This window comes from Nerophis ophidion, linkage group LG24 (genome assembly GCF_033978795.1).
Source record: "Nerophis ophidion isolate RoL-2023_Sa linkage group LG24, RoL_Noph_v1.0, whole genome shotgun sequence".
In the NCBI taxonomy this organism is placed as follows: Eukaryota; Metazoa; Chordata; class Actinopteri; order Syngnathiformes; family Syngnathidae; genus Nerophis; species Nerophis ophidion.
This window is the reverse complement of record NC_084634.1, coordinates 24030710-24058412: the sequence shown is the minus strand read 5'-3', so window position 1 is coordinate 24058412 and position 27703 is coordinate 24030710. Positions and strand designations below refer to the sequence as shown.

The following is a 27703-nucleotide window of genomic DNA, read 5'->3' as shown; positions in this document are numbered from 1 at the left end:
GGAGGACAGTAATGCCATGGTCAGTACACCAGTTACTGGTGGTTTTGGCACTTTGGGCAGGTGCCAGATCATGCTGGAAAATGAAATCATCATCTCCATAGAGCTTTTCAACAGTTACAGATTCAATAGCCGTATTCCCATGGTCAAGCCACTCCTGAACTCAAGACAACAGAAGTTCCCTCAGTCAGCAATGGTTTGGGGGGATTTAATTTTCCAGCATGATCTGGCACCTGTTCACAGTGCCAAAACCAGCAGTAACTGGTGTACTGACCATGACATTACTGTCCTCCTTTGTCCTGTCAATTCTACTGACCTAAACCCCATAGAGAATGTGTGGGGTATTGTGAAGAAGAAGCTGAAAGACACCAGACCCAATAATGCAAATGAGTTGAAGGCCGCTATTGAAGCATCTTGGTCATCCATAACACCTCAGCAATGCCACAGGCCGATTGCCTTCATGCCACGCTGCATTGATGCAGTAATCCATGCAAAAAGATTCCCAACCAAGTACTGAGTGCATTAATTGACATTTTCAAATGTTTAATTTTGTTTTGCTGTTATAATTTTTTTTTTTTACTTGGTCTGAAGAAATATTCAAATTGTTTTAGTTTTCTTAAGCTGTATGACATAATCAGCAATATTAAAATAATAAAAGGCTTGCGATATTACAGTTGATGTGTAATGAATCCAGAATGTATGACATTTTCATGTTTTTAGTTTCATTACAGGACTTTATCACAATATTCAAATTTTCTGAGACAGTCCTGTATACAATGCAGTTATATTACAACACATATCTTCAATAGGGGGTCAGTGGAAATTTTTGGTCAATTAGACTAAAAATATATATTTTTTAGATTCTTGCAAAATGTAAACATCCTTAAATACACTTCAAATGGATCCAACACACTGTAGTGTAGTTTACAAATGGCAGTGACATCGACACCCCACTTAATGCACCTTGCAGTTAAAAAATAAAAAAATGACTATAGAATTAAATTATTCTACTCATGTTAACATTTAAAATAGTTAGCAATTTGTGCTTTAGTTTGCCAGCTAGCAATTTGCTCTCTAATTTTTAGCTAGAGATTGGTGCGCTAATTGTCAGCTAGCGTTTAGCGATGAACGGTACCACCTAGCACTGGTGTGCTCTAGTTATAAACTATTGACCAATGTTTGTCACACACACTAGATGTTGTGTAATTGTCCTCTGCATTTGACCCATCCCCTTGTTCACCACCTGGGAGGTGAGGGGAGCAGTGAGCAGCAGCGGTGGCCGCGCCCGGGAATCATTCGGGTGATTTAACCCCCAATTCCAACTCTTGATGCTGAGTGCCAAGCAGGGAGGTAATGGGTCCCATTTTTATAGTCTTTGGTATGACTCACTGGGGTTTTAACTCACAACCTACCGATCTCAGGGCGGACACTCTAACCACTTGGCCACTGAGTATAATAGCATAGTAGTTATCAGGTAGCAATTGGTGCATCAGTTGCAAGCTAGCGATTAGCGCACCATTTATCTTCTTGAGATTAGCGCTGTGCACTCCAGTTGTCAGCTAGTGATTGGCACACTAGTTGTCAGTTAGCAATTAGTGCGCTAGTTGCCAGCTAGTGTTTAGCAATGAAAGGTGCTAGCTAGCAATTTGCACTCTAGTTATCAGCTAGCGAGTAGCACACCAGTTGTCAGCGATTGGTGCACTAATTGCCAGCTAGTGTGGTGTGTAGCGATGAAAGCTGCCAGCGAGCAATTTGCACTCTAGTTTTTAGCTATCATTGCTCTATTTGCCTGTTAGCGATTAGCGCACCAGTTGTCCAATAGCAATTGGCGCATCAGTTGCCAGTTAATGATTATTGCATCAGTTATCTGAAGATTAGCAGCGAAGCTGCCAACTAGCAATTAGAGCACCAGTTGTCAGCTTGCGATTAGCACACCAGTTATCAGCTAGTAATTGGCGCACCACTTGTCAGCTTGCGTTTGGTGCGCTAATTGTTAGATAGTGGCTACCCGTGCAAGTTGCTAGCTAGCGTTTGGCAGTGAATGCTGCCAGTTACGAAATTACAAACTAGTTGTCAGCGATTATCATGCTATTTTTCTGCTAGGGATTAGCACACAAATTGTCCGCTAGCCTTTGGCGCGCCAACTGTCAGCTAGCAATTAGCGCCCAAAGTCAGCTAGCAAATATTTCAATACCTAAGTATTGTTCAAAAAGGTACCTTTAGGATGTTTGATTTCAAATGTATATGAGATATATAAGTAGGGAAATGTGTTCTCTTAAACAACTGTTACATTAGGTAGCCTTTTGGGGTGTTTTTATATTTTTGGTTAAGAAATGTTATTTTTAAAGGCCTACTGAAACCCACTTTTACCGACCACACAGTCTGATAGTTTATATATCAATGATGAAATATTAACATTGCAACACATGCCAATACGGCCGGTTTAGTTTACTATATTACTATTTTACATTTCCCCCGGAGTTTCCTGTTGAAAACGTCGCGGAATGATGTTTGTGATGTTATTGGTTGGAGGGGACATTTTAGCCCAGCACCACTTACGGCTAAAAGTAGTCTCTTTTCATCACGCAATTACACAGTATTTTAGACATCTGTGTTGCTGAATCTTTTGCAATTTGTTCAATTAATAATGGAGACGTCAAATAGTAATGCTGTTGGTGGAAAGCGGTGGATTGCAGCTGCCTTTAGCACCGAAACACAGCCGGTGTTTCTTTGTTGTGAAGCTTTAACACACAGCGGTCAAGCGAACATGTTTCTCTACGTCAACCAGCAAGTTTTGGGATGGGAAAATTGTGATATTAAGTCGGCTCTTACCGGAGACTTCAGTGGATTACGTGACCTCATCCTGCAGCTCAAAAAGGCAGCTGTAATCTTGGCTCTTCGGCTTCTCTCAGAGACACTGGCGTTCACCGCAGCCATCCGACTTTCAGGTATGACTTTATAATCTCACTAAAATACTATTAACACAATAAGCAGATAAGGGATTTTCCAGAATTATCCTAGTAAATGTGTCTAATTACATATGAAACTGCCGCCGCCTGGAGGCGTCTCCTTTTCTTTTTTTTTTCTTTTTTTTTTTTTTAGTGCTTCACTCTAACTTTCCTCATCCACAAATCTTTCATCCTTGCTCAAATTAAGGGGGAAATCGTCGCTTTCTCGGTCCGAATTGCTCTTACTGCTGGTGGCTCACATTATAAACAACGTGAGGAGCCCTCACATAGGTGACGTCACGCACACATCGTCTGCTACTTCCGGTACAGGCAAGGCTTTTTTATTAGCGACCAAAAGTTTCGAACTTTATCGTCGATGTTCTCTACTAAATCCTTTCAGCAGAAATATGGCAATATCGCGAAATGATCAAGTATGACACATAGAATGGACCTGCTATCCCCGTTTAAATAAGAACATCTCATTTCAGTAGGCCTTTAAAGCCAATATGATGCTTGGTTGAAGTACTTTTCAACAGCTTGGTACATTTGACATTAGGGCTCTCTCTCTCAATTGTATTTTCAAAAGTATTTAGGTCTTGGCTCTGGCTGGTTCATTCCAGAATTGTATGTTCTGTCATGTTCAATTTCAGGAGATCTCTGAGGGTTTTTGGACCGGCACTGACTGTTTAGAACTGTTCTACCTTGACTGAATCATTCCTGTCCCATCTGGCATGATGCTGCCATCACTATGTGGTGTTGTTTTGTTCACCCTGCTATTTTAACCTTCATGTTCACTTTCTGGTTCTTAAAAAAATTGTTGCCTTCAGGTGAAGGACGCTTCCGCCTCCAAGGTCAGTGAGTGCACATCACATCCAAGTCTGGAATGCTATGTGTCGGTAAGCGTGTGCCAGTGACACACCTGTTGCCCCTCAGCCTCCTTCATCTCCGTCCAGTGGGCCAGCTGCTCCTCGCCGGTGCTGTTGAGTCCCAAGGAAACCCAGCCCACACGCTCCCTGGGCCTCATGCTGCTGCGGCGGCAGAACACCGACAAGACCAGCGACACCTCGGAGAGCTGGAAGAGCGCCACCTGGAAGACGAAGGTCTCCTTGTAGGTGGGGCAGGGCTGGCCTCTGCACACCGCCGTCTTGCACTTGGACATCTCCTTCCCCTTGGAGTCCAGCATGCTCAGCGTGACGTAAGTGTCTGCCAGGGGTGGTGCGGGGAGAGTGACACCAAGTGGTGGAATTTTAGTAATGCAGCAAACATCACATCCTGTGGCAGAGTGCAATGTCTTATTCTATTCAAGTATTCTAAATATACTTCGAAATATTTGGAATGTTATCACTAATTATACTGTACATCATCATTATTATACATTAGGTAATTATTGTAAATATATAATTAAATATATGTTCATATTATGTGATGTGACACATACGGATTATTTATAATACACATTAATATCGTATTTGAATAACATGAATTAAGTATATGATTTATATTTTCGATTATGTAATTATAAACATATGGATTACGTAATTACAAAATACATATTTGTTTCGATAATAGAATTAAGATATACATAACTGAAATGTTGGTTTGTGTTTAGGTATAAAATACGTATTTCTTAAAATATAATGACTTATTTTAAGTACTATTTACATATTTACTACAATTATATTATGGACTAAATACATGTACATATTTAATATGTTGATTTATTATAATCTAGAAATATAAAAAGTATATGATTTTTTCTAATTATACAAATGTATGAACATATGGAATATTATAAATATAGGTATTACTATTTTATTATGGATTACACTAGTATAATAAACACATTTATCATGCTTTATTTAATTATACAAATTTGTTAGTCATAAATATTAGAATGGCATATTTAATATTTAATTTATTAATGAATTATGATCTACTTAATATTTTATTATGGATCACTATAATATACATATTTATATATAATATACTATGGGTTAATTAAAATATGCATATTTTCCTATACTGTATTTTATGATGGACTAATTATAATATACAGTAATATTCACATTTTACTTTATCATAATACAAATGGGTTTTTTTTCAAATGCACATATTTTGGGTAATTCATAATAAATGAATTTGTTATGGCTTATTTAATAGATTTATTTGCTATGAAAAAACTTTTGTTCACTTGTTATGATTTATTTAATTATAATATTTTTATTATTACGGATTATTTAATTATAATATAAAAACATGTATGGATTGTAAATATATTGCACACATTTATTATGAATTAAATATGTTCTGGATCACTATTATAATCTACATAATTAAAGGTTAAAACTTTACATATTCCTGAAATCTATGAAAAATACTGTATTTATACTAATTGAATAAAGTCAAACACAATTTTAATTCAATGCTATAAAAAAATAAATTTTGAGTCCGAGCAACATTTCTGCTCAAAAATGTTAAATCGTTGACTTATGTATAGTTTCTTACCTCTCATGATATACAGTTGTCCCCCAACGAAATGTTTTACACAACAAAAAAGACCATCTGTGACACACACACACATATCACACAAAGTTGGAAAGAAAAAGGAAATGAATAGTGTAAAAAGCAGAATTGAGAGAGATAGCGATGCAGCAGAAAAACAGTTTTAAAGAATCAACAAAAATACAGCATCCCAGAATGCGCAAGTAAAAATAAAATGTACTTACTGACGGGTTTATCAGACGAGGTGGTTTTAAAGTGGCTTCCCTGGATGACCTCGGCAGATAAACTCCCTGTGGCAGAGTTGTAAATGAGGCCCAGGAGGATCTCCGGCGAGGACGAGTCCTCTGTAGACCTGTAGGACACGGCTCCTGCACTGCGGGACACGCTCACCACCGAGCCACAGCCCTGAAAGACAAACATATAGTAACTCTGTGATTTGTTCAGGTTATTAGTAGATATGAATCATCTCTCACTGTAAGTTCGGAGCCAGGCTCCAGGGTGACTGGAAGAGCCATCTTCCCCTGCAGGTTGAGTTTAGTCAGGTGGAAGACCTTCTCGCCCAGGATCTTCTCCTTCTTCATGCGCCTGATGCTGTACAGGCGGAATCGTACGGCACAGTCGCCCAAGGCCTCTTGTTCCACTCTGGAGAACTTGAAGGTCTCCGTGAAGACGGGACACGGTCCCTTTTGGACGCCCGTCTTGGCCCGCTGCTTCTTAGTGGGCAGCAGGACCAGGTGGACCTGCCACGAAATGTTGCCCGTCTGCTTGAGAGCGGGAATGTCCGTCGCCGCGGTGACCGTCACGGCCAACCACTGCTCGGTGGAGTCGTACTCGAAGGCGACGTCCAGCGTGCCGTACTTGGCTAGTGGCTCCGGCTCGTAGGCTGAGGGGAGCTGAGGGCCGCAACTTTCCTAAATGTTCACATTCAGACAGGAAAGTTCATTACTCACGTATACATTTTCTCCACTACATTGTTAGATTTGGCTTGATAATAGTCATTATAACACTTATATTCTATACCAGACGTAGGGAAATTAAGGCCCGGGGGCTGCATGCATCCAATTAAGCTTTTCAATCCGGCCCGCCAGACATTCTCCCCCAAAATTTTTTTAAATCTTTAAGAGCGCAACTGTAGCTGCCATTATGAAGTGCAGTGATGTTTTCAAATTACCGTAAGTCTTGAACTATACAGTTTGTTCAAGTATTTCAATGGTTGGAATCTGCGCTTTTGCATTAGATTAGATAGTACTTTATTTATTCCTTCAGGAGCGTTCCTTCAGGAAAATTAAAACTTTCAGCACAATCCCATCCAAGATCAGACAAACATTATAGGGAGACAGAACACGATTGCTGACGGGTCTGCCGGGTTCCAGCGCCCCTTACAAAAAAGGTACGATACAGGTAAACAAGTGGGGGGGTGTATGGGAGAAAAAAAATCGAAGATTAAAATCAAATAAAATAAAAAAATCGGTCTAAACCTGGGCCCTGGAGAGGGGATCCGGACTGAGGCCAAGGGGGAAAAAAACAACTCATAGCCATACAGTAGTACACATCCCTCTTACATGTGTGCAAGAGGGAAACGTCAAAGAACACAAAGGACATTAAAGCAGCGGATACAACCAGCCACTTCTACATACAACTATGAATAAAAGACGATGGCGGTGTTCACGCCATCGTCCGCTGAGGTGGAGGGAGCATGGCCAGAGACAGGAGCAGACCCAACGAAGCAACCAACAGAGCAGACTCCACTCTCGGCCGCCAACCAACTCTCTGCCAGTGTCCAGTCCGCATGGATGAGCGAGGATACGTCCAAGCAGACGGAGGTATCCGACACCTGCTCACCCAGCCAAGACACCGCGAAGCCTCTCCGTCCCGGCGCTCAGCGCTAGCTCCGCAGCCCTGTCCCCTCATCCGCATCTCCTCCAGTCCTTCCAAACCGACTCTGTTGTGGCAGAGACCCAGCAGCTGGTCTCCATGGCCAAAAGGCTCCCGGGAGGCAGATCCAGGAGTCCACAAAAAGCACCGCAGAGGTCACGAAAGTGCCACCTCTTGTCACACAGTCCCAAAGGGTCCCGGACCAAAAGGCAAAAAAATATAATAAGACATGAAAACAAGAGGGAAACACAAAAGGATGACACAAGAGCACAGAGCTCCTGCCAATAGCAGCCACTACAGCAGCGCCATCTTGGAAAATTTTTTTAAAAAATGATATACTAGTTACTATGGTAATCTACGTCACAGCAGCTCAGACGAGGCACCAAGCAGTGTCGTTGGGGAGCGTTTCCACAGAGTGTTTCCAGAGCGGTCAGCCTGAAATGCGGGTGTCAGGGACAGACGTGGAAAGAGGTTTTTACAACAAAGTTCTAAAGCTTAGTGATATTTCAGATTGTAGGTGGGTTTATTTTTCACCCTTTACGGTCATATTTTGCTGTGTTTGCTGCATTTTTGTTGCGTTTCACTTGATTGTAAAATATGTCGATCGAGAGGGCGTGTGACGTTCCTAAATTGTCAATATTCAGTGTTTGATCTTTCACAGTTGATATAGTAAATCACATTTGTTATTTTCATGTACATTCTGGGTGTCTCATTCAGTAAAACAAATGTGAAATTCCGGCTTTTAAGGCGGTCTGTCATAACGTTTTTAGCATTCAATCAGACATTATTGTGAGGTTTTGTATTAGTGTTCCTAAAAATAGATATACCGGCCCTCAGACAATTTTTTTTCTCTAAATTCAGCCCCCCGATTTAAAATAATTGCCCAGGCCTGCTAAATACAATACAACTAATCATATATTAATAATATTTAAAATAGTGACTTAAATATTTACATCAAAATTTAAATACATTTGAACTTTTTACTAAGATTTATTTCATCCGTTTTTTTTTTAATATCTTGGAACCTTTCAACTACTAGCAACATCACTATGAGCCCGTTGACGTTCTAGAAATATAAGCGGCAGCTCAGCTCGCTTGCAGTCCTTGAGGTGAAGGCTAATTAGCTTTTAGCGTAACTTTAGCTCATTTTGCGGCGTGTGTGCGTGTGTGCGTGTGCGTGTGTGCGTGTGCGTGTGTGCGTGTGCGCGTGTGCGTGTGTGTGCGTGTGTGTGTGTGTGTGTGTGTGTTACGGACAGCAAAGCCCTGTCTGAAAGACAAGCATTATTGACCTACAGTTAACACCTAAGTTAATTCACTTTACCTTTTTTCTGTGTTGAAGCAGCAAAAAAGGACATCATGTTATTGAAGAGTCTCTCTCTCTGATAGTTGATATAATAATGTAAGTGCATCATAAAGCCTACATGAACTCCATGGTGTTCAGGGATGAATAGTCTCTCCTATTGCTATGGTACAGTTTTTTTCAGCTGTAGTTACATTAATTATTAATAATGTAGCAGCCTGTAATAAATTAAGCATGATGAGTTGAGCATAGGTCAGAATGTGGCCCCACTTTTAACTCTTTTTTTTTTTCAAATGCTTATTGCAAATTCTTATTTATAGTAAGTCATTCATTTGACTTAGTAATTATTGATTTACTAAGACAAAATAATTACATACTTAGTATATCATGTAACTAGGACTTTATGGAAAGAATATTGAGATATATAACGTATATTGCCATTCAGCATACGGAGCGGAAAACAACCAAAAATTGTAGGCTTCTTCACGTGACGAAGCCGGCCTACTTCACCACAGTCTGTACTTTTTTTTTTCTTTCTTTTTTTCTTCTTCAGATTTTAGAGATAAAACCCGCTTGAAAATGAGTCACCATTGTCGCCTTCAAAGCCTTTTAAAACAACTTCAAAACTCTGCATCAATATTTTGTATATGCACTACAAGTTTATATATATAGTAGTAACGGACACGTTCATAACAATTTGCAGTAAGTTAAATATTTACGGTATTTAATCATTTCAATCACTATTTGATTTAATATCCATCCATCCATCCATTTCTACCGCTTATTCCCTTTTGGGGTCGCAAGGGGAATATTTAAATATTTAATAGTAATACAACTATTTACTAATTATTTCACAATTCATTTCTATTTTTACATTTTAGGACATTTTTTGAAATTTAATCCAAATTGTATTTATTTAATAACATTTTCCTTTAGTTAGCGGAATATTTTAAATATTTAACAACTTATTTATTTAATCAACTTTTATTGTTATGATGCTTGCTATAGAAACCTAACAGAATGTGACTTGATTTAATTAAATCTGTCAAAGATTTCGATGTCCTCAATGAAATGCAATGTAAAAAGGTCATGGAAATAAATTAAATAATATGTTTCAATATTTTTTTTCAATTATCGGGATATTTAACCAATATTTCACATTTGATGTCTTGTATTAGAAATTAATGTATTTAATTTTGGTACCAAAAAATACACTTTTCTGATCATGTCCCTCAAAACTGAGCATTGTTTTTGTTCCATTCCAATATTTAATGACAGCAAGTCCACAAACACGTACCCTAATATTAATGATGCAGTACTGCTTTAATAGGCTCCAGCACCCGACGTGACTCCGAAAGGGATAAGCGGTAGAAAATGGATGGAGTACTGCTTTAAAACTGTGCCTCCAGGAGCCCCCCCACTCACCTCTGTGCCCACCACAGCAGTGCTGTCACTGGGTATGTCCTCCTCGCAGCCTTTGTTCAGGTAACTCTCTGTGTCCTGGTCCACACTCATGGCCTCGCTGGAGCAACGCTGAGGCGACGACCCCCTCCTTGCCTCTCGTGCCGAGCGATAGGAGGACACGCGTGCCACCCTTCCCCGGTCCCGGTCCTGGTACGGCGGCGGTTGTCCTTCCATGAGCGGTGGGGCTTTCTTTACCCTCTGGATGCTGCCGTCTGCCCAAAGTCGAGACAGAAGATGACGACATGGCGAGGTGAGCGACACTTTCTGAACTTACCGTTGTGGCTTGATGCCTTGCTGTTGTGTCCTTCCTGCAGCACTACGGGGCTCGTGTTGGACTGGACTGCAGCGTCTTGGTCCTCCTCACTGTCTGTTAGTAGCACCTCTGGTGGATACAAACATTCGCTTTGTTTCATTCACATGAGACCCAAAGAGTGACAGCACACTTCATTATAAAAGAGGCAGAACTTCCAGTGCAGGAAAGAAGGTTGAAAGCATCCAAGCAGCACACCTTCTTCTAACCTTGTTTGCTTTTCTCTTTCTTCTTGCTCTTCTTTCTTTTCTCCTTCTTCTTCTTTTCCTCCTTCTTCTTTTTCTTCACTTGAGCTCCAGAGGCTTCGTCCACCTCCTCGTCATCACCTTCACCCTCCAGGCTGCACTTCTCTTCCTCCTTCTCCTCCTGTTCGTACTTCTCCTCCTTCTGTTGGGACATTCTGTCGTTCCCGAGCTGCGATGTTTCATTTTCAGGTTCCTCACAGTCGTCACGAGTTGTTTCTTCGCCGCGACTCTCCTCCTTTTCCTCTTCTTCCAACCCGCTGTTTTCTGCGGCTTCTTCATCCTGGAAATTGTTCTTCTGAATCATGGCGCCTGCCTGCAAACGCTTCTCTCTCCTCTCTTTCCTCCTCTGCTCTCGCTTCTCTTGCAGCTCCTTCTCCTCCTTCTTCTTCTTCTCCTCCTCCACTAACTCTGCTTCCGTCTTCTTCACCCGCCAGCACCCATCCCTCCATTCCCACTCCAGTTGACTGGCCATGTTCTCCGCCTCCGCCGCATTGGCGCTTTGGTTGTTTTTGACACTGGAACTTGTTTCTGACTCCCTGCTCAAAGGCCACACGCTTTTACCCTCCAGCGCTCCGGACGTCGGTGCCGCCTCCTGCTCGCCATCTTCTTCCTCCTGCACCTTGTTGATGATGGTGTTGACCTGCTCGGTTAGCTGGTCGCTGACAGCGTACGTGACGTCGCTGACAGCGTTGGCCAGGTCGTCCACTCGGCTGCTCACCGAGTCCAAGATGGAGGAGATGTTGACGGACGGGAGGTTCTGCTGAAAGCTCTTGAAGAACGCCATCTTCCCACAGGTTAGCTCATCGCAGGCACTGGCACGGACATGTGGTCGTTAGCAGCGAGCAACAGTGCCGCCGACGCCAACTCTCACATATCATGCAATATATTTCACACTGTATATATGATAGTACCTCAACTTACAACCTTAAAGGCCTACTGAAATGAGATTTTATTTAAACGGGGATAGCAGGTCCATTCTATGTGTCATACTTGATCATTTCGCGATATTGCCATATTTTTGCTGAAAGGATTTAGTAGAGAACATCGAAAATAAAGTTTGCAACTTTTGGTTGCTAATAAAAAAGCTTTGCCTTTACAGAAAGATGTACGCGTGACGTCACTGGTTGTAGGGCTCCTCACATCCTCACAGTGTTTACAATCATAGCCTCCAGCAGCAAGAGCTGTTCGGACCGAGAAAACGACAATTTCCCCATTAATTTGAGCGAGGATGAAAGATTTGTGGCTGAGGATATTGATAGCAAAGGACTAGAAAAAAAAAAAAGGCAATTGCATTGGGAGCGATCCAGATGTTTTTAGACAAATTTACTAGGATAATTCTGGGAAATCCCTTATATTTATATTGTGTTGCTAGTGTTTTAGTGAGTTAAATAGTACGTGATAGTCGGAGGGGTGTGTCCACGGGTGTGTTGACGCCAGAGTCTGAGGGAAGTCACGGCAGCTGAATGGACCGCGCAAGCTCCGCTGATCTCCGGTAAGAGGCGACTCATTCCCACAATTTTCACACCGAAAACTGCCGGTCAATATGTAGTCGGGATCCATGTTCGCTTGACCGCTCTGATCCATAGTAAAGCTTCACCTCCGGGAATTTTAAACAAGGAAACACCATCTGTTTGTGTGGCTAAAGGCTATAGCTTCCCACCTCCGTCTTTCTACTTTGACTTCTCCGTTATTAATTGAACAAATTGCAAAAGATTCAGCAACACAGATGATCAGAATACTGTGTAATTTCGCGATGAAAAGAGACGACTTTTAGCCGCAAGTGGTACTGCGCTAATATGTCCCCTCCAACCCGGGACATTACGCGCACGCGTCGTCATACGCGTCATCATTCGGCGACGTTTTCAACAAGAAACTCCGCGGGAAATTTTAAATTGTAATTTAGTAAACTAAACCGGCCGTATTGGGATGTGTTCCAATGTTAATATTTCATCATTGATGTATAAACTATCAGACTGCATGGTTGGTAGTAGTGGGTTTCAGTAGGCCTTTAAAGTACCAGTCGAGTAGAAAAACAAGTTGCCTCTATATTGAGAGCTATTATCATCCATCTATCCAATTACTACCGCTTATTCCCTTTAGTGTAGCGGGGGGGCGCTGGAGCCTATCTCAGCTACAATCGGGCGGAAGGCGGCGTACACCCTGGACAAGTCATCCTCTCATCGCAGGGCCAACACAGACAGACAGACAACATTCACACTCACATTCACACACTAGGGCCAATTAAGACGATATGTCTTAACATTTTCAATTTTTGACAGTCATACTGTACGTGCAATCCCCTCCTTTCTAATAGCCATTTCTGCACTTCTGCCAGATTGCACGTCTTTTCTATACATACTAAATAGAGATGTAAAACAGCTGCCGCAGAACAGTTTTAATCATGATAAATCATACTACGTGTGCTAAATAGACATATTTGCATTTTTTTCCTCCCCGTATTGTGGCCGTTTTGATTATCAGCATATATTGTGCGTATTCATGAAGACAGACACGCTAAATGGGGCCTGGGCAAATATTTTGACTCGGGGCCAAATTTACAGGAAAAAAAAATGTCTGGGGTCCAGTATATCTATTTTTAGGAACACTAATACACAACCTCACAATGTCTGATTGAAAGCTGAAAACGTTATGAGTGACTGCCTTAAACGGAATGGATTTTTTTTTTTTTTACTGAATAAGACACCCAGAATGTACATGAAAATAAAGAATGCTAGATTTACAATATTAACTATGAACCATAAAAGACTGTATATTGACAACGTATGAACATCACCCATATGTATCTGATTTATTTAAAAAAAGTCATATACATAAAATGACGACACTATTTGCAAAATTGCATTACCTCTATTTTGAAAATACATTTTTTATTGACATCCAGCATCAGACATTCCGAATCATTACATCATATCTGCATACATCGATTGTTTGCCCTAAATGTCAAAATATTTTTCTTGTTTATATCCCAACGATGCCACCACTCTCCCTCCCCAAAAAAGAGAAAAACAAGAAACCAAACTAAAGTAATAATAATATTAACAAATAAATCAATAAAAAGATAAAAAAAATAAAATAAAATAATGTATAGTACATTTTTTTTAATCTATAGACAAGGAGTAATCTTTTTTTAAACAGTACAATCACTAATTCAAGAAAATAAAATCAGGCTTATGTGGTGTGACATAATTGACCCAGTTTTCCCAGTATGAAGTAAAATAATCCAATTTATAATAAATGAAAACCATTATCTTCTCCATTTTATAAATGTCCATTGTGATTTCCGTCCATTGCTTCAAAGATGGGCTTGTATCTGGTTTATGACACCAAAAGACTTCCATAGTTTGCGAATAAATAAATATGACTGATTGTAGCTGAGATAGGCGCCAGCGCCCCCCGCGACCCCAAAAGGTAATAAGCGGTAGAAAATGGATGGATGGATGGACTCACTGACATTTCGGATGCCATTTTGAGAGTTAATCAGGAAGCCAGTCAACTGTTCTGTGACGTAGCGTTAGAAACCACAGATCCATTCCCCATACACAACAATGCTCATCAAGCAGACTTTGTGAGTGTTAATAATGATTACTTTGGGGAAACTTACGATACAGGACCTTGTATTTTTGAGCCCAAACATAAAGATGATGAATAACTTTTAGAAGCCAAGCGCTAATTTAGCATCCACAGCATTGCTGGGTGCTAAACATGCAAACTAACCCTAATAAAACAAACCCTTACTGTACAAGTTCCACTCTCATTGGGAAGCTGACTGACGGTATGCTATCATAATTTTGTTTGGATGAAGATTCAACTGCAATCCTCACTAAGGGTTAAAAAAAAGTTGCCGCAAATACTGTCTTTTTCACCATCTCCTGGATGTCAAAGTCTTACTTGCCAACCTTTAGACCTCTGTTTTCGGGGGGTTTGGGGGTGTGGTTAAGAGGGAAGGATTTGATAGATTGAAACTTTTATTAGTAGATTGCACAGTACAGTACATATTCCGTACAATTGACCACTAAATGGCAACCCCCCAGTAAGTTTTTCAACTTGTTTAAGTCGGGGTCCACGTTAATCAATTCATGGTAAAAATATATACTATCAGCATAATACATTCATCACACAAGTTAATCATCATAGTGTATATGTAATACAGTGATCTATGTTGTCTGTTGCCATCTCCTGGTGAATGTTGGCTATAGCGTTATGGGGTTGCTTTTTAATTGGCCAACGATTTACATGGTGTTGCGCACCTGACGGCAAGTGAGTAAGTCTGTTCTGAAGCCCACAGTAAAGAGACGCAACTTCATCACGTCGCCTGTTAATTGACTCCAACCCAGTATATTACAATACACATTGAATTATGCACATTATTTACAATCCGGGGGCAGGGGGGATGAGGAGCTTTGGTTGCTATCAGTACTTCAGTCATCAAAAATTGCATCATCAGAGAAATGGACATTGAAACAGTGTAGGTGTGACTTAGTAGGATATGTACAGCGAGCAGAGAACCTAGTGAGTTCAGGTAGCATATGAACAAGTATATACATTAGAAATACATTTGATTATTTACATTAAGTTATTTACAACCTGAAGAGATGGGATGTGAATAGAGGAGGGTATTAAGGTTGAAGTTGCCTGGAGGTGTCGCGGTGCATGTACAGTAGATGGCAGTAATGTCCCGTTTAAGAGTGTCACAACAGTGACTGTTGTTGTGTGTTGTTACCGCGCTGGTAGGACGTAAATGAAACTGACTAACAATAAACCCACATGAGAAACCAAGTACTCCCCCTCGATCATTCTACAGTTATAACGTCATTGGGCAGACATGGGAAAGCGGACGTAAAACCAATCTGTCCAGGCTGGAGGGGGCGTGGCCTCGAGCTCCGCCTGAATTTCAGGGGATTTTCGGGAGAAAATTTGTGCCGGGAGGTTTTCGTGAGAGTCGCTGAATTTCGGGAGTCTCCCGGAAAATCCGGGAGGGTTGGCAAGTATGGTCAAAGTGGACCAGTCTGTCGGTTCATGACCACATTTGTCTATTTTCAGGTGACAGATGCATTAGTTATAATGTAGAATTTACTTTTATCAAGTTTAAGACAAAGCAGACGCAGCTGCTGGGTTAGCGTGTGAGCAACAGCAGGGTAAGCTAGCATTACTAGCTTACCCTGCTATCAATGCACCGCTAAAATAGTCCGTCTGCGCTGGCGCTTATAATTATATCACTCATATTTGGTTAATTTTCAGGTCACGACTTGTATTGTTGGCGGTTTCTGGATGTTTTTAGAGGGTATACGGGCGCAATAGAGGACCATTCATCTGTTGACTCAATTGTTAGCTATTTATTTACGATTTGGAATATATGAAGAAGAAAAAAGCCAACCATCTGTGTTCTTGACTTACATAAGGATTGTGAATGATAAACAGCACATCTCTTTCCAATGATTGCGTATTTCCAGTGTGACTGGTCTGATAACATTGTCAGAGTGCAGAACCTTTACTGCAGTGACGTAAAATCTGCGGAAATTGCTGGAGATATTCGGAGTGGAATATTCAAAATGTTACTTATCCAATTGTATTTACAAACCCCGTTTCCATATGAGTTGGGAAATTGTGTTAGATGTAAATATAAATGGATTACAATGATTTGCAAATCATTTTCAACCCATATTCAATTGAATGCAAGATAAGGACAAGATATTTTTATGTTCAAACTCATAAACTTTTTTTTTTTTGCAAATAATTAACTTAGAATTTCATGGCTGCAACATGTGCCAAAGTAGTTGGGAAAGGGCATGTTCACCACTGTGTTACATCACCTTTTCTTTTAACAACACTCAATAAACGTTTGGGAACTGAAGAAACTAATTCTTGAAGCTTTGAAAGTGGAATTATTTACCATTCTTGCTTGATGTACAGCTTAAGTTGTTCAACAGTCTGGGGTCTTGTTGTCGTATTTTACGCTTCATAATACGCCAGACATTTTTGATGAGGGACAGGTCTGGACTGCAGGCGGGCCAGAAAAGTACCCGCACTCTTTTACTATGAAGCCACGCTCTTGTAACACGTGGCTTGGCATTGTTTTGCTGAGATAAGCAGGGGCGTCCATGATAATGTTGCTTGCATGACAACATATGTTGCTCCAAAACCTGTATGGACCATTCAGCATTAATGGTGCCTTCACAGATGTGTAAGTTCCCCATGCCTTGGGCACTGATACAGCCCCATACCATCACAGATGCTGGCTTTTGAACTTTGTGTCTATAACAATCCGGATGGTTATTTCCCTCTTTGTTCCAGAGGACACCACGTCCACAGTTTCCAAATATAATTTGAAATGTGGACTCGTCAGACGACAGAACACTTTTCCACTTTGCATCAGTCCATCTTAGATGAGCTCGGGCCCAGCGAAGCCAACGGCGTTCCTTGGTGTTGTTGATAAATGGCTTTTGCTTTGCATAGTAGAGTTTTAACTTGCAATTACAGATGTAGGGACCAACTGTAGTTACTGACAGTGGTTTTATGAAGTGTTCCTGAGCCCATGTGGTGATATCCTTTACACACTGTCGGTTTTTGATGCAATACCGCCTGAGGGGTCAAAGATCCATGATATCGCTTACGTGCAGTGATTTCTCCAGATTCTCTGAACCTTTTGATGATTTTACGGACCGTAGATGGTAAAATCCCTAAATTCCTTGCAATAGCTCGTTGAGAAATGTTGTTCTAAAACTGTTCGACAATTTGCTTACAAATTGGTGACCTTCGCCCCATCCTTGTTTGTGAATTACTTAACATTTCATGGAAGCTGCTTTTATACCCAATCATGGCACCCACCTGTTCCCAATTAGCCTGCACACCTGTGGGATGTTCCATATAAGTGTTTGATGAGCATTCCTCAACTTTATCAGTATTTATTGCCACCTTTCCCGACTTCTTTGTCATGTGTTGCTGGCATCAAATTCTAAAGTTAATGATTATTTGCAAAAAAAAAAAAATGTTTATCAGTTTTAACATCAAATATGTTGTCTTTGTAGCATATTCAACTGAATATGGGTTGAAAATGATCTGCAAATCATCGTATTCCGTTTATATTTACATCTAACACAATTTCCCAACTCATATGGAAACGGGGTTTGTACTTTGCTTTACTTTGAATTGAATCGTGCCGTGACCAAAGATTCTCACCTCTATTAAATATCAAGGGGTGTTTTAGTCACACCGCCCCAAAGATGACTTAAGTAGGTGTGTGTGTACCTGTGTGGCTGTTGTGGTAACCCCTGAGGTGTGGCAGCGTGTCGGGACTGTCCACAGACAGCTTGTTGCTGAGGTAAAGAAAAAACAGGGCCATCAATGCCATGAAGGCGGCGATGGAAGACAGGACCCCCAGGAGCTCAGGAGACACTGAGGACGTAGAGAGGCAGAGAGTTTGTAATAGTTAGCAATAATAACAACGATGAGAGTCGCCTGTACTCCACAGGGGTAGCAGCTCTGTAAGTAGGCCAGCCGTGCTGCATGGAATCATGGCCGTGCTATTTTTATGTGAGCCATCTGAATGAAATGGAGACCTAGTTAACTTCACCAGCCTGGTTCTCACGCCAGTTTAGTCGGATGCGATACAAAGATCGTCATGTTGACCATGAAAATACCTGGTTTTAAAGCTGGCCTAAGGTCCCTAACCACTCGTTTGGAAGCTATAAAAAAATGGGAACTGCAGAATGAAATGTAGCCAATGCTAAAGTCCCAAGAAGAGATAAAGAAGCCTTTGCTGCTCCAGTCCAGCCTTACCGTCTGCTTTTCCAGGGGGGAAAAAAGCCCCTTCTGTTATCTTATTTTGAATTATTGCAGTTGCCTTCCTGCATCCCGTTGTGTGGCGAGCGAAACGCCATATGGCACACGGCAATACTCTGCCAATGTGAACGATACCTAAATAATTTAAAGCCCGGAGGGAACCCGACCCCTCACTCCATCCATGTAAGCTGGAAAGTAGAGATGCAGCCACCCAACCTTGGTATCTGTTATATTAATGCAACATCCGCTATTGTTATTAATATTATCATATACAATTGCAACAATATACATTATGAAATGAAGAAAATAGTAAAGGGGAACAAAAAGATAATGTCATATTAGAGAGATAATGAGCATATTTTATGAGACCATATCATAAAGTTCTTAGAACAAGTGAATCCTATACTTGCCGAACGAATGTCAAAATTTTCATTTAGGTGTAAACATAACAGTCTGAAGCAGGCAAGCATAATACTGGGACTTTTGAGGATTTTTTTTTTTAATTAACACTTTCTTGTAACAAAGGAATTGCATTATGATAAAGTTACAATTTTTTTTTTTTTAAATTGAGATTTATTTTCTTATAGATTATGATTTCATGCTCAATATATGAAATGTTTTTTTTTCCTTAAAATCCAATCATTTGATTTAAAATGTATATATCTATTTTTTTTTTAATCTTGTTCTATTATGATTCGATATTTCGCAAATGATGACTTCATTCTAAAAATAGGACTTTTTTTCTTATATTAATGTGACTTTTTTCTCTAATTTTGGTTTTACTATCATTAGTTTATGATTTTCATTTGTAAGTGTCTCACTTGTTGTGTGTGTAAAATTATGACATAATTGCCATTTTATTTGCACTTTAATTTACGTAACTTAACAGTCTGAGACCAGCAATCCTACAACTGAGACTTTTTTCCCCTCAAGGTTTTGGATTTAATTTAATTTGTATAATATATTTACAAATTAACACTTTTTCTTGTGCAAAAGAGTTGAATTTGATATGATAAAATTAAAACATTTTCTTCAATAAATTTAATGTTTTTTTTCTAATACATTATGATTTAATTAGAAAAAATAAAAGAAATTCTCATAGAATCAAGGCTTTTTTGGTGTAAAAATATTACCATTTTAAATGACTATTCTTTAAATATTGGAAAAAATGTTTTAATGAATTCAACTTTTTTCTCAAATTATTATTTTATCATAAGTTTCAGATTTATTTTGTCAAAAATATCTGACAGGTTTTCTCATAATATAAAGATTTTTTTTTCTGGTATAAATTTGACTTTTTCTCCAAAATTTATTTTATTTTCATAAATTTAGGGTTTTATTCTCAAAAATATTTGACTTGCTTATTCATTAAAACACATAATTCCAAATTAATTGCCATGTTATTTCGACTATAAACAGTCTGAGACCATCAATAATACATCTGGGGCTTTTTTACTAAAAAAGGTTTGTTTTTTGTTGTTTTTTTTGTTTTTTGTTTTTTTTAGTTAACAAAAACTGGATCCTGAAATTATTATGACACAATTACAGATTTGTAGTTTTTCCTAATTTATTTTATTTTTTTCTCAAACTGTGATTTTATTCATGCAATATGAAAACAATTTTCTCAGTAAAATCAAGACTTAGGTGTACAATATCATTGTAAATGGAGTCTTTACTCTCCAAATAGTTGGCTTTTTTCCCCAATATAAATTTGCCTTTAAAAAAAATATTTGGAAAAAAAACATGTTTTTTACTGTTATAAATGTCTGGCATGTTTTCTTGTAAAATTAAGAATTTTGTCCTGTATAAATGTAACCTTTTTCCCTCAAATTGTGATTTTATTAGTGTAACTGTTGGATTTTTATTTTCAATAATGTTTGACTTATTTTCCTTGTGTAAATTACTAAAAATCCTCATAAAATTGTCATTATTTTCTCCAAAACTATGGTTTTATTGTAAAATTTGGATTTGTATTCCCATAAATTTCCTACTATTTTTTTCTCCCAAAATTAAGAGTTTTTCTCATATACATTTGACTTTTTTTCTACACAATTATGATTTAATCCGCATAAATTTCGATTCTCATTCTCATAAACCTCTAATTTTTTTGTAAAAAAGTGTGTGTGTGTGTGTGTGTGTGTGTGTGTGTGTGTGTGTGTGTGTGTGTGTGTGTGTGTGTGTGTGTGTGTGTGTGTGTGTGTGTGTGTGTGTGTGTGTGTGTGTGTGCAAAATTATGACTTCATTGCCATTTTATATGGACTTAATTTTACGTATAGCATGGTTTCTGTTCAGGAATCTTGATTTTCACGTACTTGTCTTTTTATTGTGAGACAAGACTGTAAGAAAAAATGAGTACACAAATAGCACTAGTACGAAGATAAATATCCTTAAAGGGGATTTTAAATATTCATCCCATTTTTTTAGACTTTCACACCTTGCGTGTTTAAAAGGTAGATCGACAAACGTTGTTTACACAAAACAAAACCTGGACCTGAATAAATCATGAACGCTCGCCGCTACCTTTTGCCAAAGTGAGGCAAAACTCGATACGTCATTCATATTTCAGCAACTTGTCAGGCCGACAACAATCCAAAGTGTACATACAGTCTAGGAACATATGGCGTTACCTCGTCGTGCGCAGATGAGCTCGTGAACGCCACAGTTCCTCCCTCCCCCTAAAGAAGAATAAAGACATAATGTAGTGTATTAATATGCAGTACAAACATATGTTCATTAGAGTTTGTATTAATGGATCTTGAGGGGCTGTTCCTTTTATAGACCCATTAAAAATTTAATCAATTGATACTCTATTTGTGGGAAATATTTTTTTAAACTGATCCCATTGATTTCATTTGGCTAGCATGCCTTATCTCTCTGCTTTAGCAATGACATCACTATTTATTTATTTTTTGTACACAAGCTACAGATAGCTTCTATACTAATCAACTTTACTGCAAAATGTTCCACACAAACGTTTTAACAATTGCAGAAAAAATATAGCCTGGAAATATGAAATGAATACAATGTACATTCGTCCCTCGCTACATCCCGCCTCAAATATTGCGGCTTCACAACATTGCCAATTAGGTTGTTTTCCATCCATCCATTTTCTACCACTTGTCCCTTTTTGGGATAGCGGGGTGTGCTGGAGCCTATATCAGCTGCATTTGGGCGGAAGGCGGTGTACACAAATATTCAGGCACATTGCAATTTTTTTTTTTTGCTTTATTTAAGAAGTTTTTAAAGCTTCATTTTGCAATTTTTTTAATCTTTAAATAAGCATTTTCAAGCATAAAAATTGCTAAAATAACAACACATATCAAGACTACAGTAGTATTGGCAGCTAGAGAAGACCAAACACGTACAGTAAGAAGTTTGTATGAATAATTTTTGCCAAAATGTCCTTTTTTTTTTTTTTTGGAATCTTAAATTCAGGAAATGTATTTCTATTAATGTCTGACTTGTTTTTTTGTAAAATTAGGATTTTTTTTTTCTCATGAAAATTGACTTTTTTCTTTAAAATTAAGATATTTTTTTTTAATGATACATTTTTTTTTTAATTCCTCATGACTTATATGTATTCTAATAAAAATGTTTTGGTCCAAAATTACGATTTTCTTCGCCTCATCGCGCATCAAATATTACAGCTTCACCACATCACTGATTTTTTTTTTTTTATTAAAATTATTTTTGCTCCTGAATCATTTTGTAGCATAAATGTGGCTAAATAAATTTAAAATATCAATAATACAGCAGTATTGGCCACTCAAGAAGACCAAACCAATCAGCGTGCCCTGTTCAGTATCGTGGCCACTGATTGGCTTAGCCTAAGGTAGCACAAGGGACTCCTTCCAGTAGCTCAACCCACTCAGCTGATGACTTTATGCAATTCTTTAGTAAGAAAATTGAAGTCATTAGAAAGGAGATTAAAGACAATGCGTCCCAGCTACAACGGGGTTCTATTAACACTGACACGATTGTATATACGGCGGATACTGCCCTCCAAAATAGTTTCTCTCGTTTTGAGGAAATAACATTAGAGGAATTGTTACAACGTGTAAATGGAATAAAACAAACAACATGTTTACTTGACCCTCTTCCTGGGAAACTGATCAGGGAGCTCTTTGTATTATTAGGTCCATCAGTGCTAAATATTATAAACTTATCACTCTCCTCGGGCACTGTTCCCCTAGCATTCAAAAAAGCGGTTATTCATCCTCTTCTTAAAAGACCTAACCTCGATCCTGACCTCATGGTAAATTACCGACCGGTGTCTCACCTTCCCTTTATTTCAAAAATCCTTGAAAAAATTGTTGCGGAGCAGTTAAATGAACACTTAGCGTTTAACAATCTATGTGAAACCTTTCAATCCGGTTTCAGGGCAAATCACTCCACGGAGACAGCCCTCGCAAAAATGACTAATGATCTATTGCTAACGATGGATTCTGATGCGTCATCTATGTTGCTGCTCCTCGATCTTAGCGCTGCTTTCGATACCGTCGATCATAATATTTTATTAGAACGTATCAAAACACGAATTGGTATGTCAGACTTAGCCCTGTCTTGGTTTAACTCTTATCTTACTGATAGGATGCAGTGTGTCTCCCATAACAATGTGACCTCGGACTACGTTAAGGTAACGTGTGGAGTTCCCCAGGGTTCGGTCCTTGGCCCTGCACTCTTCAGCATCTACGTGCTGCCGCTAGGTACCATCATACGCAAATACGGTATTAGCTTTCACTGTTATGCTGATGACACCCAACTCTACATGCCCCTAAAGCTGACCAACACGCCGGATTGTAGTCAGCTGGAGGCGTGTCTTAATGAAATTAAACAATGGATGTCCACTAACTTTTTGCAACTCAACGCCAAAAAAACGGAAATGCTGATTATCGGTCCTGCTAGACACCGAACTCTATTTAATAATACAACTCTAACATTTGACAACCAAACAATTAAACAAGGCGACACGGTAAAGAATCTGGGTATTATCTTCGACCCAACTCTCTCCTTTGAGGCACACATTAAAAGCGTTACTAAAACGGCCTTCTTTCATCTCCGTAACATCGCTAAAATTCGCTCCATTCTGTCCACTAAAGACGCTGAGATCATTATCCATGCGTTTGTTACGTCTCGCCTCGACTACTGTAACGTATTATTTTCGGGTCTCCCCATGTCTAGCATTAAAAGATTACAGTTGGTACAAAATGCGGCTGCTAGACTTTTGACAAGAACAAGAAAGTTTGATCACATTACGCCTGCACTGGCTCACCTGCACTGGCTTCCTGTGCACTTAAGATGTGACTTTAAGGTTTTACTACTTACGTATAAAATACTACACGGTCTAGCTCCATCTTATCTTGCCGATTGTATTGTACCATATGTCCCGGCAAGAAATATGCGTTCAAAGGACTCCGGCTTATTAGTGATTCCCAAAGCCCAAAAAAAGTCTGCGGGCTATAGAGCATTTTCCATTCGGGCTCCAGTACTCTGGAATACCCTCCCGGTAACAGTTCGCGATGCCACCTCAGTAGAAGCATTTAAGTCTCACCTTAAAACTCATTTGTATACTCTAGCCTTTAAATAGACTCCCTTTTTAGACCAGTTGATCTGCCGTTTCTTTTCTTTTTCTTCTATGTCCCACTCTCCCGTGTGGAGGGGGTCCGGTCCGATCCGGTGGCCATGTACTGCTCGCCTGTGTATCGGCTGGGGACATCTCTGCGCTGCTGGTCCGCCTACGCTTGGGATGGTTTCCTGCTGGCTCCGCTGTGAACGGGACTCTCGCTGCTGTGTCTTGGCTCCTCTTTGGACTGGACTCTCGCGACTGTGTTGTATCCATTGTGGATTGAACTTTCACAGTATCATGTTAGATCCGCTCGACATCCATTGCTTTCCTCCTCTCTAAGGTTTTCATAGTCATCATTGTCACCGACGTCCCACTGGGTCATTATTGTCACCAATGTCCCACTGGGTGTGAGTTTTCCTTGCCCTTATGTGGGCCTACCGAGGATGTCGTGGTGGTTTGTGCAGCCCTTTGAGACACTAGTGATTTAGGGCTATATAAGTAAACATTGATTGATTGATTACTGTTTTGGATAAAACAAATTCAAATATGATTATAGGTTGTTATTCTATGTCTAGGGGCCTCTTATAATGTTGAAAAATGTATTTAGGAAGTTGAAAACTGTTTTTTTTTTTATGCTTTTGCTATAAAATAGTTAATGGTTCCTACTTTGCGAAAATTCCTAACCAATTAACAGCGATAAACGAGGGGCTAATGCAGGGGTCGAGAACCTTTTTGGCTAAGAGAGCCATGAAAGCCAAACATTTTAAAATGTATTTCCGTGAGAGCCATATAATATTTTTTTAACACTGAATACAACTAAATGCGTGCATTTTTAGAGTATAATAAGTCTCTCATTCTTTTAATCACTCTTTTATTCCGAAACTAACCAATAATAAATAAAAATACATCTTAGCATTAATGAGACTTTTTGAATTGGTGCCGTAGAAAAATGGACAAATGGATTAAAATGCATGAGAATGTTTTATATTTTGAACGTTATTTTTAACACTGTGATTACCAGCGGAATTTTTAATTACTTATCCTGTTAAGTAATTTCAGCTAAGATTTATCTGAGAGCCAGATGCAGTCATCAAAAGAGCCACAATTGGCTCTAGAGCCATAGGTTCCCTACCCCTGGGCTAATGTATTTGAAAAAAATATAAGTAAAAATGACGACACTACATGCAAAATTGCATTACCTCTGATTTAAAGTGGAAATATGAAATGTTTTGATGAGAGTTATGTTTTTTCTTCTGACTTTTCAAAAGGGATTTCTGGCATTAATAATGAATGTAGAAAAACCATACGGACACAATACCCCCCATTGCCTGTGGCAGTAGCTGCAACTGTATTGTACCGCTGAGCGGTGGGGAGGGTTGTGGTCTGAGAACCTAAAGGGAAGGTGGCGGGTGTTAAAAAGTTTGGTTTGATTGGCAAAAGATGAATGCACCAACTGCGGCTGATTTGTGTTCTGTCACACAGCAGACAGAAGCTCTCCAGACCAATTCACTTGAAAGTGTCTGCTGGCTTTTCATCCTCGGGCCAAAAGCTTAGCAACGTCAAAAAGTGTTGCAGAAGCAAAATCCAGAGCACCGATTTACAACAGGAGAGGGAGGACATTTTTGTACGTTTGATATTCCATGTCAACTCCAACACACAAACCCACTTTTGTGTACATACAAATGCTAACTTTTTTCGACAGCTGTAATTCATACGGTTGTCAACATTTAAATGTTTTTTGTCTTGTGAGTGACAGTGCTGTAAAACCACAAAATAATTGTTTGTATGTATCTGTCCACCAGATGGCACTACTTTTTCTCATTCAAATCATGCAGAAAAAAATCTCACCTCATTGTTTTCTGCAAAGATTCCTTGTAACTAAAATGACAGGTGTGTGTCTCTAATAATGTTTGGAATGGTGTTTATGTACACAATGTTTACTTTTTCAAAGTGTATTTAAGAAAACTGTAGCATGACAGAAATATAATGGTCATTAAAGGGTTAAAATCCACAAAATATTATTTATATTTGATTTGTTGAAATTGTTTAAAAAGAATGACTTGTTTTAAGTGGAAAAATATCAAAAACATTTTTTTTTAAACATCAGTATATGATATATTTGTCTGATTAAGAGAAGTTGACTGACAAGTGTGAGTTTTAAATTCTGACACTGCAAAATAAAGCAATACAATCAGTGTTGCTGTCAATTTAATAAAGTATTATCAGGGCATAATAAAAGTGAATGAAAAAAATCAATTTTAAATTATTCAATATTGTTATACCTACAATATAATTTGTATTTGATATGTAGACATTTAAAGAAGATAACTTTTTTTAAATGAACATATATATATATATATATATATATTAATATCTCTCTTAAAAAATATATTTTTGATGTCAGTTTAAGAAAAAATTACATGTGATTTTTTATTTTAGTTTTCCACATTGCCAACCTTTGAAGTACCAGTGGAGTGGAAAACATGTTGACTTTATATGCTTAATTGTATAATTTTATCCATTAAACCAGTGGTTCTCAACCTTTTTTCAGTGATGTACCCCCTGTGAATTTTGTTTTAATTCAAGTACCCCCTAATCCGAGCAAAGCATTTTTGGTTGAAAAAAAAAGAGATAAAAAAAGTAAAATACAGCACTATGTCATCAGTATCTGATTTATTAAATTGTATAACAGCGCAAAATATTGCTCATTTGTAGTGGTCTTTCTTGAACTATTTGTAAAGAAAGATATAAAAATAACTAAAAAAACTTGTTTAAAAATAAACGAGTGATTAAATTATAAATAAAGATTTTTACACATAGAAGTAATCATCAATTTACAGTGGCCTCTTTGGGGATTGTAAAAGTGATGCATCTGGATTCATGAATCGATTCTAAGCATTTCTTCACAAAAAAATTAATTAAAAAAAAATCAATAATTATGGAACATGTCCACATAAAAATCTAGCTGTCAACACTGAATATTGCATTGTTGTATTTTATTTTCACAGTTTATGAACTTACATTCATATTTTGTTGAAGTATTATTCAATAAATATATTTATAAAGGATGTTTTAATTGTTGCTATTTTTAGAATATTTTTTAAAAAATCTCACGTACCCTTTGGTATACCTTCAAGTACCCCCAGGAGTACGCGTATCCCCATTTGAGAACCACTGGACAATGCTATAGTAGTAGACAACCACGGTGTACACACGGCGACGGCATGTAGATCCATCCGCGGACTAATATAGTCCCGGCAAAAACAAAGTGGTGGTCACGTGATCGCACTGCACACCTAAACGCACGTGATTTTCGGCTTAAGTGTTGGAGAGAAAACATTGAATCGTTCGCCAAATGTGTCATCCGTCGTGTGCGGTGTTTTTCTCTCAAAGGTCCCGACTTGAACGCACCACCACTTCCGATACGACTTGGAACGTGAACGCATCCCGTGAAGGGATCGCAACATTCCTCTGCATCAGCACCGCACTTTAGCTCGTTCGCGTCGAGATAACCACCGATAACACACGTACGCCCCCCCGAGGCGAACATTAAATGACATGAATGTCCTTTTAGGCAGCATTACGTCACAGCTGGAAAGTTTTGACGAGAGTCCCTCCCAGGACACCTGACAGCAAACACTTACCATCCACCGCCATGATGCTCCGTCCAGGACTCTACCAAGTGTGAGAGAATGG

The 27703-nt window shown here is 38.9% G+C and overlaps 1 protein-coding gene across 2 annotated transcripts; it reads right to left on the bottom strand.

Annotated features, from left to right (window-relative positions):
- Positions 1 to 559: 559 nt before the first annotated feature.
- On the bottom strand, positions 560 to 27703 carry syt14b (synaptotagmin XIVb). Of its 2 annotated transcripts, XM_061886060.1 has the most exons (9): positions 27652 to 27703; positions 21069 to 21116; positions 17908 to 18054; positions 10361 to 10468; positions 10048 to 10298; positions 5921 to 6358; positions 5672 to 5852; positions 5451 to 5507; positions 560 to 4148 (listed from the first exon to the last, which is right to left on the bottom strand). In XM_061886060.1, exons 1-9 carry the CDS (start codon positions 27662 to 27664, stop codon positions 3832 to 3834), a joined length of 1560 nt encoding a protein of 519 aa, XP_061742044.1. In that variant the 5' UTR covers positions 27665 to 27703; the 3' UTR covers positions 560 to 3831. The 2 variants fall into 2 exon arrangements, with proteins under 2 accessions (XP_061742044.1, XP_061742043.1); XM_061886059.1 differs by lacking the exons at positions 17908 to 18054; positions 21069 to 21116; positions 27652 to 27703 and adding an exon at positions 10606 to 11844.